At 47.3% G+C, this 12,004-nt stretch overlaps 1 protein-coding gene across 1 annotated transcript in view; it reads right to left on the reverse strand.

The window, feature by feature from the left end:
* EXOSC5 (exosome component 5) overlaps positions 1–12,004 on the reverse strand; it is a 39,820-nt gene that overhangs the window by 8,040 nt on the left and 19,776 nt on the right. The window contains exon 5 of the mRNA XM_083754321.1: positions 9,040–9,129. Coding sequence (XP_083610447.1) covers positions 9,040–9,129 — 90 coding nt within the window. The remainder of the gene's footprint in view (positions 1–9,039; positions 9,130–12,004) is intronic.

The raw sequence follows: 12,004 nt of genomic DNA on the forward strand, positions 1-12,004 counted from the left end.
CTGTTTGACAGTGGAACGGGCTCCCATTGGTGGGCTCTCCTCCTCTGGAGGTTTTTAAGCAGATGTTGTGTGGCCATCTGTCATGGATGATAATAATAATAATAATAAAAAATTTTATTTATATCCCGCCCTCCCCAGCCGAAGCCGGGCTCAGGGCGGCTAACAACAATAAACAGTACAAAAGTGATCTAGGTAAGATCCCTGCATCGCAGGGGGTTGGATTGGATGACCCTCGGGGTCCCTTCCAACTCTACCAAGACCGGCGGCAGCTAGACTGGTGACTGGGAGCGGCCGCCGAGACCACATAACACCGGTCTGGAAAGACCTACATTGGCTCCCAGTACGTTTCCGAGCACAATTCAAAGTGTTGGTGCTGACCTTTAAACGGCCTCGGTCCAGTATACCTGAAGGAGCGTCTCCACCTCCATCGTTCTGCCCAGACACTGAGGATTCAGCGCCGAGGGCCTTCTGGCGGTTCCCTCACTGCGAGAAGTGAGGTTTACAGGGAACCAGGCAGAGGGCCTTCTTGGTAGTGGCGCCCTCCCTGTGGAACGCCCTCCCACCAGATGTCAATGAGAACAAGAACTACCAGACTTTTAGAAGACATCTGAAGGCAGCCCTGTTCAGGGAAGCTTTTAATGTTTGATGTATGATGGTATTTTGATATTTTGTTGGAAGCCGCCCAGAGTGGCTGGGGAAGCCCAGCCAGATGGGCGGGGTATAAATAAATTATTATTATTATTATTATTATTATTATTATTATTATTATTCCAAGAATGGCAAAGAACAATGGAGAGAACTTGAAGGGGCGTATGGCCAAAGATGGATGTGAGAGGCTGCAAAAGAAAAAGATATGCACCCACCCCACATTAAATGCAACCTCACAAATCTGTTTACATAGAAATATGAAAACAGCCAGCAATTAAAGCTATACAACACAACAACTAAGATGAAGTATAATGGGGGGGGGATGACTTTTTGAAGCTAGATGGTGGACTGTTCTGCTTTCTCTTTCTCTCACCCCCTGCGCCCAAACATTGCCACAGCTTAAGGGCTTATCACCTCCTTCTCCTTTTGTGGGCAGAGGACCAGTTTTTCCCCCAGACAGCCACCTATGAAGTAGATTTAAAGCGCTGCTGCAGAAGCCAGCCAAGCAAAACCCGCCCGGCTCAGGAGCCGCAGGGAAGGAGGAGGCAGAAAAAGAACACTGGGGGGACCAGGCAGCTCTCGGCTGCGGCTGAAAATGATGGGAAACGTTGTCCTCCCTTCCTTCTCATCCTCTACACAGCACGGTTTCCAAGCCAGCAGCGTTAGCATGCGGCTGGTGTCTCCGAGCTCAAGCCGGCGATGGAAGGTAAATCATAATTATTTATTGCCTGTGCTCTTGCCGCCTGTTGCTCTTGTGAGAGGCAAAACTTTTCCCCAGCAGAGGATTCGGCAGCTGCTGATGGATGCTGGCTCTGTGTGCTGTTCGCCGCCGACACCCCAGCTCCTGGGGCGCTGGAGTGGCTCCCAGGAAGGAGAAGGAGTAATGTAGAGACCACGGCTCTCTTCGTACCACAGGGCTCTTTGCGGCAGAAGGCAAGAGATTCCTACAAACCCCTCTTCTCTCCCTTTTGGGGAAGGAAAAAGCATGAACGAGCACAGTTCAATTCCACCTTCCTGCCAGGCTAGTAAAGGGTTGCAGAAGGGCTCGCAGGAGGGGGGCTCAGGGAGATGGGGTACAGCTTGGGCACAGTCCCATCGGTCAGCTGGTGAAACTTGGAGGGCCACATTCAAGCCATGGGCCAGAGGGCCCTCCCTGTCCCTCAAGTCACTACACAGTCGTACCTTGGATCCTGAACACCTTGCGAGTCAAACGTTTTGGCTCCTGAATGCCACAAACCCAGAAGGAAGTGTTCCAGTTTGCAAACATTCTTTGGAACCCGAACGTCCGACACGACTTCCACGGCTTCTGATTGGCTGCAATCTAAAGTTTTAATAGGGGGACAATGTTCTTTTAAATATTGCCTATAAATCTCCCATTCCTTTTTAAACTTTTGGGTTGATCTAACCCTGATCTTTTCCGTCATATTCGATAGTTCCATAAATTCAAGCAGTTTAACCTGTCACTCCTCTTTTGAAGAAGAAGAAGAAGAAGAAGAAGAAGAAGAAGAAGAAGAAGAAGAGTTTGGATTTGATATCCCGCTTTATCACTACCCTAAGGAGTCTCAAAGCGGCTAACAGCCTCCTTTCCCTTCCTCCCCCACAACAAACACTCTGTGAGGTGAGTGGGGCTGAGAGACTTCAGAGAAGTGTGACTGGCTCAAGGTCACCCAGCAGCTGCAGGTGGAGGAGCAGGGAATCGAACCCGGTTCACCCGGTAGCTCTTAACCACTACACCACACTGGCTCTCCGGGGATGGGATTTTATCTCCTTTCCACCCCTTGGCAACCAGCATCCTCGTTGCTGTTGTTGCTACAAAAAAACCCTCCTTTTCTCTCTTGGAATGTCTGATGCCATAATACCTTAGACAGGGGTAGGCAACCTAAGGCCCATGGGCCACAACCGGCCCATGGGGGTCATTTAACTGGCCCACAAACCGCCCTTGACCCAAGCCACCCACTCGGCAAGTCCCTACGTGCTGCGCTAAACCGGCTAGGGGACTCCCTTCTGTGGCGCTGGAAATTGCGGCCGCGCATCCGTCCCATAGATGCATCTCCACTGGAGTGAACTGGCCCAGTGTGAGGTAAACCTTGCCGACCCCTGAGCTAAGACGAAGGCTTCCGGTTTTTTGATAAACGTTGTTTTAAACATTTTTTAAAAATTCATTATATCCAAGTTTCCAAAAGCTATTTAGATTTTTTTTGCAACCCCACCACATGTGGTACATTGTTCCCTCTAGCTCTCTACACCTCCAGCATAAATTTGAGTTGGTTTTGTACATTTTGCCCAGTTTGCTGGGGGTGATGTACCATCTGATGTGGCATCTTCATAAAGTTTTCTTTTATAGTAAAACAAGCCGTAAATTTCAGTTCCCTTCCCCCTAAATTTTCCCATTCTGCCATCTGTATGTTATATTCAAAGTCCTTCACCCACTGCACCATAACCGATTTTACTTCTTCGTTTACAGGAAGAACTTCCTGGCAATAAGAATTGCTTGGCAGTGGAACAGACCACCTCAGAAGGTTCATTGGAGGCTATTAAGCAGAGGTTGGGTGGCCATCTGTCAGGGATGCTTTAGCTGAGATTCCTGCATTGCAGGGGGTTGGACTAGATCACTGTTTCCCAACCTTGGGCCTCCAGCTGTTTTTGAACTACAATTCCCATCATCCCTGACCACTGGTCTTGCTAGCTAGGGATGATGGGAGTTGTAGTCCAAAAACAGCTGGAGGCCCAAGGTTGGGAAACACTGGACTAGATGACCCACGGGGTCCCTTCCAACTCTATGAGACCTTCTTCTCAGGTGTTAAAATAAGCAGAGGTGACCCTCTTGGTAGTTCTGCCACCCTCAGAAGCTTGGGGGGGCAGAGAGTGGCAGCCCAGGAAAGTCCATTATTTGTGGCAGCCCCTAAATCAGTGGTTCTCAAATTTCTTGCTCTGGGTCACACTTTCAGAATAAATATTTGCTTGCGTCACAACAATTTTTTTTTATTGATAGCAAATATGCTGGAAAACACATCTGGGATTGTCCTCTGTATCTCCTGATGCTCTTGCTCTCGTTTTGAAAAGGTATCTATCCATATTATGCAAATTAAAAAAAAAATACTTTTATACCATACCACTCTGAAATATTTAAATGTTTCTTTGATCATCCTTGAATCTTCCTGCCACTCTTGCCATCCTCTCCAATGTGATGAGCCACACCCTCCAAAAATCAATTCCCTAAGTTATGGAATTCCTTTACCACAGAAGTGCACCTGACAGCTTTTGCTATGAACCCTTTGGAGAATGCCGAACACATATTTCTTTACCCTAGTTTTTGATATTATATTTATTTATATATCTTGAGTTGCAATCATCATTTGTTTTTAGTGTTGTTTTTCGTTCTGACCTGCCTTAGAACCTCCTGATGAAGGTTCCTGGTGAATAATAAATATTATTCTGGTGGCTTATATGGATATAATTTGTAGGGGGGCGTGTATAAGGAACTCCATTAACAACCACTTTCCGCTTCCTCGACTCTCGCCATAAAAAATGCCTCACAATATGTTAGATGAACCTCGGAGAGAAGGAAATAACAGTTTGCATTTTTCTGTTTCAGCATCTTCCTCTCTCTCTATCTCTCTTTAAAAAAAAAAGCAAAGCACTAAACTGATTAGAATTCACCCCAAAACAAAAGCAATTTCTGCTCCCCCCCTCTTTCTCTCGACAGAAACACTTGTCTAATTAATGGCGCCTGGCTGCCACCTCCGTTCAATAGCACATTAGCGTTCATAATTGTTCCTTTAGAGCAGGACGGGCGCGGCGTTCCAAGCCGTTTGGCAGGGCCGAGGCAACAGTAATGAGAAACGACTCCACAGCCCACGACCGGAATACTAAGCGGCTTCCCTAAATGTCTTCTGAGGGGAGGAAGAGAGGAAGCAATTCACACAGGCCCCGCTTCACAGGCCCTGCCTACCTGACGCAGATACCTGTATCCCCCCCCCCTTTATGAACAAATCCCCCCTCCCCTCACTTTTCTGCCTTGGGAGAGCAAACAAGAGGTGATGGATGAGGTGGGACAGATGGCTCGGCCAATTCAGACGGATACATCCAATAAACGTGACTGGCGGACGGCTTTCCAAGGCTCCCGCCAAAACAGGCTGTCAAGAGCGATTTAAGGAGACTGGAGCAGGAGCTCCAGATGTTCGGCGACCGAGACAGCGACCGGCCGCCAGCCTGCTCAAACGGGCTCCGTGCTTGGGGTCTGCTAGCCTTCAGGGTGTCAAGACCTGAGGGCAGCTGCAACCCCATACATCCCATAATGAGAGAGAAGATGCGGAGAACAATCCTTAAATGAATTCAGACACAATAAAGAGCAACGAGAGAACCAGTTCTAGCCTCGGCGGTGGCATTGATATTCTTTCTTACTACCACCGGCAGCCATTACCATATTTTTCGCTCCATAAGGCACACTTTTTTCTTCCTAAAAAGTAAGGGGAAATGTCTGTGTGTCTTATGGAGCGAATGCGTGGTCCCTGGAGCCGAACTGCCCAGGGGCAAAAAGCAAATTGTGCTTTTTTTTTTTAGAAAGAGGGAAGGGGATGTTGAAACAAAGCTGCTGAGCAGCTGATCGGCAAGCGATAGGGAGGGAGATAAGGGACTCTAGAGATAAAGGAGGCTGCCTGGGAAGGGGGAGGTAAAAGCACATGGGTCCTCAGGGTTTTTGCATTGGGTCACCCCAAATTCACCATCAGATCACATAGCATGTGCATGGCTATAGCCTGCACCAAAAAACCACGCATCCACTGTTTCGTGGGGCCGCAATGGTGCAAAAACGTGGTTACAAAGCACGGATCCACATGGATTCTCAGGATTTTTGCATTGGGCTATCCCAAACTCACTGTCAAATCACATACCATGTCTATGGCCACAGCATGAACCACAAAAATCATACATCCACTGTTTCGTTCAGAATATATATTTTTTCCTCCTCTAAAAACTAGGTGCGTCTTATGGTCAGGTGCGTCTTATGGAACGAAAAATACATTAATTTCTGAGGGAGGCGGCCATTTGCCGCAGCAGGTCCCGCAGGCTGCATTTTCCCCTTTCGAAGCACAGTAAAACCCCACAGAGAGCAACTGGCGAAAACGGCACGGCAAAAGGGCGAGAGGGAAGCAGAGCCTGGGACTCCAGGCAATATATCACCTGAGCCACAGTTTCCATGGTAATTGACCACCTCTGTCTTGAGTGTGCCATGGACACCCCACCACCACCACAAGGTGAGGCACGGCAAAGCCATCGCCCGAATGTCGATGAGGAAAGAACAGAACGGCACCCAAGGGCTGGGAGGAGAAAGCACTCAAACGTCAACCCAGTGTAAGCTGGTCTCCGACCGTAATAATAAAAAAATTATTATTATTATCAACACAGTATACAGAAGCCAAGCGATGGCCAGAGTCCCACGAACAATCAGAATGGGTCTGGTGGTTTTAACTTAATGCCACATTTTTTTCCTTGTTTTATTTATTACATTTAAATACCATCTTTATATTCCAAGGATCTCGAGGCGGTACTGTACATGCTTCTCCTCCTCCCATTTCATCCTCACAACAACACTGTGAAGTAGGTTAGGCTAAGAGATGGTGACTAGCCCAAAGTCACCCAGTGAACTTCATGACAGAGTAGGGACTTGAACCCCTGCTCTCCCAGGTGCTAGTCCAAAACTCTAACCCAGGGGTCAGCAAACCTTTTCAGCAGGGGGCCGGTCCATTGTCCCTCAGACCTTGTGGGGGGCCAGACTATATTTTTTTTTGGGGGGGATAAACAAATTCCTATGCCTCACAAATAACCCAGAGATGCATTTTAAATAAAACGACACATTCTACTCATGTAAAAACACACTGATTCCCGGACCATCCGTGGGCCGGATTTAGAAGGTGATTGGGCCGGATCCGGCCCACGGGCCTTAGTTTGCCTACCCATGCTCTAACCATTATGCAGCACAGTCTCTCTCTATCTCTCTCCCCACTTATTATTTTGAGCCAGAGCAACTGTATAGAGAAGACAGCTTAACAAAGAGAGAAAAGGCACCAAGGTTTAACTACAGCCACAATTAAACAGGCCTGGGTGATCTCTCTTTTTTCCCCTTAAGTCTTTACCTGGCACTGAAAAGGTACTGCCAAGTGTAGTAATCTCAGGCTGCTAAGTGCTCCCAGTGCAGGATAGCAGCAGAATCCCATAAACTCAGGTCTGCTCAATGTGTCCTGAGAGGAGGCAGAAGAGGACAGCCCAAGTTTTGGTTCTCATGCCATCAGCTCTTGAAATGCACACACACACACACACACACACACACAGCATTTTATTCTTTAAGTTGCCTTGGGCGCCTTATCTGAAAAGCAGTATATAAATGCAATCCATCAATATCACCCCCCAAGCAAGCAGATGCTAAAAATATTTCTGCAAGTGCCTGAGAGTGCAGGATAAATAAAGCAGCATAATCAGGGTTGCATCAAAGAAGGCAGAAGAATGAGAAATTAACTCTGAACCAAGAACGAATGGGAATGGAAGTGAGAAGCCGTTTACAGCAGAGAGGTCACCTGAAAGCCTCGGCAAAGCAATTCTGCACAGAAAGCCTGATTGTCTGCAGCCCAGAGAAGCAACTTGTTGTCCTGGAGGACCGGCCTTAAAAGTTTAAAGGCAGCCTCCTCCCTCAACCTGAATCCTCTGCTTTGAACTACAATTCCTATTATTTACTTCGGGGTTGTGCTTTACTTTTATTAAAAGGTAAAGGGACCCGTGACTGTTAGGTCCAGTCATGGTCAACTCTGGGGTTGCGGCGCTCATCTTGCTTTACTGGCCGAGGGAGCTGGCGTACAGCTTCCGGGTCATGTGGCCAGCAGGACTAAGTCGCTTCTGGCGAACCAGAGCAGCACACGGAAACGCCGTTTACCTTCCCGCCAGAGCGGTACCCATTTATCTACTTGCACTTTGATGTGCTTTCGTACTGCTAGGTTGGCAGGAGCAGGGACTGAGCAACGGGAGCTCACCCCGTTGCGAGGATTCGAACCGCCGACCTTCTGATCGACAAGCCCTAGGCACCACTCGCGTCCCTTTGCTTTTATTAACTGAGGGCAAATCAGCCAAGCTGTTGCTTTCAGAAGGATGGTAAGAAGAGCCCAGGCCAGGCCCTTAAAGGATGGGCTAGTATCTTGGTCTCACAGTAGCCAATCAGATGCCCGAAAGCAGGTCAAAGAATCATAGAGGGACCCCCAAGAAAATTCCCAATGCAGGAATCTCAACTAAATAATCCATGACAGATGGCCATCCAACTTCTACTTAAAAACCTCCAATGAAGGAGAGTCCATCACTTCCCAAGGGAGACTGTTCCACTGTCAGACAGCTCGTAGTGTCCTGATGTTTAGCCAGAATCTCCCTTCTTGCAACTTGAAGCCTACATGAGTCCTACCATCCAGAGCAGGAGAAAACAAGCATGCTCCTTCTTCCATCTGACAGCCCTTAAGATATTTGAAGATGGCTGTCATATCTCCTCTCAGTCTCCTCTTTTCCAGGCTAAACGTCCCCAGCTCCTTCAAGCGCTCTTTGTAAGGCTTAGTTTCCAGACCCCTACTTTGGCCACCTCATGAGAAGAGAAGACTCCCTGGAAAAGACCCTGATGTTGGGAAAGATGGAGGGCACAAGGAGAAGGGGACGACAGAGGACGAGGTAGTGGGACAGTGTTCTCGAAGCTACCAGCATGAGTTTGACCAAACTGCGGGAGGCAGTGGAAGACAGGAGTGCCTGGCATGCTCTGGTCCAGGGGGTCACGAAGAGTCGGACACGACTAAACGACTAAACAACAACAATCATCTTGGTTGCCCTCCTCTGCACACCTTCCAGTACAGGGGTCAGCAAACGTTTTCAACAGGGGGCCGGTCCACTGTCCCTCAGACCTTGTGCGGGGCCAAACTATATTCTGGAAGAAAAAAACGCACAAATTTCTATGCCCCACAAATAACCCAGAGATGCATTTTAAATAAAAGGACACATTCTACTCATGTAAAAACACACTGATTCCCGGACTGTCCGCGGGCTGGATTTAGAAGGCGATTGGGCCGGATCCGGCCCCCGGGCCTTAGTTTGCCTACCCATGTTCCAGCTTATCAACACCCTTCTTAAATTGTTTTCTGCCCACCTGCGATTCCCAGCACTGACATTCATAGTTGGGCAGCAAATGCACGTGTATCCTGCTTAAATTGTTCCTTGTGTGTTGGCAACTGCAGCGAATGCTCCTGAAAGATTCAAAGTGGACTCTGACAAACAGATGCCATAAGTAAATACACAGAGAATCTTTGGTGTGGAATCTGAACTTGTTGAGGTTCAATGCACCTGGTCTGGGCCAGGCCATTATAGACTCACCTGCTCCACTGAACACGTCCCCTTTGTGCTCGACATCAGCACCTTCTTCTCAGTGCTGTCAATGGCAAACGTCAGAACTGACTGGGCTTCCTGCAAGAAGAAAAAAAAGCCCTGAGGTTTGCAGATATACAGTACTATCAAGATCTGTAAGCCAGAATGGGTAAACCCAATTAACTCTCCCAAGTATTGCGGCACCAGCGGTCTTTGCCTACATGGCCAGCGGTCAGATGTGATAAGAGCCACAATATGTCCCGCAATACCCGGGTGGTGCTGTGGGTTAAATCACAGAGCCTAGGACTTGCTAATCAGAAGGTCAGAGGTTTGAATCCCCACGACCAGGTGAGCTCCCATTGCTCGGTCCCTGCTCCTGCCAACCTAGAGTTCGAAAGCACATCAAAGTGTGCAAGTAGATAAATAGGTACCACTCCAGCGGGAAGGTGAACGGCGTTTCCGTGTGCTGCTCTGGTTCGCCAGAAGCGGCTTAGTCCTGCTGGCCACATGACCCAGAAGCTGTATGCCGGCTCCCTCAGCCAATAAAGTGAGATGAGAGCCACAACCCCAGAGTTGGCCACGACTGGACCTAAATGGTCAGGCGTCCCTTTACCTTTACCGTAGCCCATAACCAGCTCTAGAAGGTGGTAAATTGGGCTCAGGGCCCCAGTCAGAAATTTTATGGTTAAGGGATCTGAGAGGGTAAGGAATAGCTGTACAACATCTAGAACCTCAATACAGGCACTTTAAATTGGCATAATTACTATGCCTTTGGAAGTAGTTGCACTGAATCCTACCTGGACATTTCCCGAGATATTTCTTTTCTTTTCTTTTTTGAAAGAGCCTTGTTAACAATAATAACAGCGAAATACAGTATTGTAACTCAGGAGGGACTTTGTGTTGGAAGCTTGGGGGTTGGAAGAGAGCATTAAGGACCTCCTGATTGCTAGACCATCCCTATATCTTTAACCTCTTGAGCTGACCTCTCTCTCTCTCTCTCTCTCTTTGTTTTCATTTCATAGAATCACTGCTTGGAAGGTCCAGCCCCCTGCAACGTAGGAATATGTAGCTGTCCCTTATGGGGTTCGAACCTGCAACCTTGGCATTGTCAGCACCACACTCTAACCAGACTGATTATGTCTTAGGTTGCATCCTGTTTCACAACTTCCTCCTCCTCTTTCAGACCGCAAGATGAGTGGTCATCTTTTAACTGAGAGGACAAAGGAGCAGGCATGTCTGCCTTGCTATTCTCTAGACTAGTTAGACTAGAACTAGGAACTTTTCTATCCCATAAACAACTTAATTATTTTCTTACCTACAACAACAACCACCTCTGTGTGTGATTGCAAAAGTCTAGTCTCCAAGATTCGCTGGCTGAAATACAGCTCAGTCTGCACTGGCAACTGGCCCAATTACTCCATTACTGAAGAGTATTCCTGAGGGTGGGGACAGACCAACATAGGCTCCTGGGACAAGCACGGACCTGTCATGAAAGTTGTAGAAAGCTGTACAAGGCTTTCAAAAAAGGTGTATTAGCTGGTCTTTGCTTTTCCCTCTCCCTTGACCCTTCAAGCATATGAAAATTCCCCACCTGACTGGATCAGCATCAAAGGTGCTTCTCTAGATTTGAGAAGTGTGATGGGCAACTGAATATATGACTTTAAAATTTTTAATTTTCCACCTCTCAATCTCAAGCCATTTTTGAGATACGGCATTTTCTGCGGTAGCAACTGTGACTGTACAAAAATGTCCCAAAAATGTCCACTTGGTGACTTAGTTGTTACTGTTAAGGCAACTAGGAAGACTATTTTAATTCTCTTGAGCTTTCTGTTCAATGTTCTGCTGTCTGAATCTGGCTGATTAAATCAGAGCTGGCCTATTTAAGTTTTGCTGTTTTCCTGCTGGTGTTTACATGTTCGGCAATTTAATTCAGTTTAGTTTCTTCTGCTGAATTGATTTACTTATGTGAATTGTTCTTGTGACTGCTTATAATTTGTAACCAACTTTTAGCGCTAGTCAGTTTACAGATATATAATGGTGGAGAAGTGAAGAAAATAACAAAGCATAATCTGGGTCAGTTAACCATCTGGTTGTCCTCAGAATTAGGGTGACAGAGGATGGGATTTCCCCCCTTAAAAAGAACAAGCATTCAGTGCTTGCCTAGGGATAAAGTTAGGGTGCTGTTCTGGATTACTGCAGAATATAAAAATATAATCTTCTGCAGATACTGTGTGAGACACGGCACAGTTTCAAGACTGGATTGGTCATCAGTTATGCCTGGAGACATTCTTCCCCCTGCAAACGAAATTCTAGAAGGAGATGCAACTTTGCATCTATTTAAATGTGGAATAAATTTCCCCTGATAAAGATATTTGAAACACACTGGGAATTATTCATTAAATTATTCTTGCACCTAATTGGCTTCACCTTCTGAATTTCCCCCAAGGCATTACTGGAATGAGAAATGGAGAAAATGTCCTTTGGTTATACGGCAGAAAACTGGAAGGTGCGTTTTTTAAAAAAAAAATGGCTTGCATGATTCATCCAGGCAGAGAATGCTACGGTACTTGGATCTGCACGCCTCCTCCCTGCTCTTAACTGTCTGCAAGCCAAACAGACCATCTTTGGGCTGGCAATGCACAGAACTAAATTACGTGCTATGTTAAAAACTGGGGGCCCACCGTGATCTTTCTGGGGAAAGCTTTCAAGAGAGAATAGGCAGCAGACAGAGCCAAATTGCAGTTGATTAAGGGGAGCCCTGGGTAGAGAAGGCAGCTGGCGATGGACTGAATCCGCTGGCCGATAAAAAGGAGCAAAGCCATTAGGAAAGGCAGCGAGGGCCAAGCGGCAGGGGACAGGGAGGCAGAGAGAGCGAGAGCTATTGACCTGTCAGGTCACCATAAGCAATTACCCACCCGAGCAGATAAAGGAGCGAACGATAGGTCTCCATCCCTTCTGTGGCACGTGGCACCGG

This window comes from Podarcis gaigeae (assembly GCF_964106915.1).
Source record: "Podarcis gaigeae genome assembly, chromosome: 8".
Lineage (NCBI taxonomy): Eukaryota > Metazoa > Chordata > Lepidosauria > Squamata > Lacertidae > Podarcis > Podarcis gaigeae.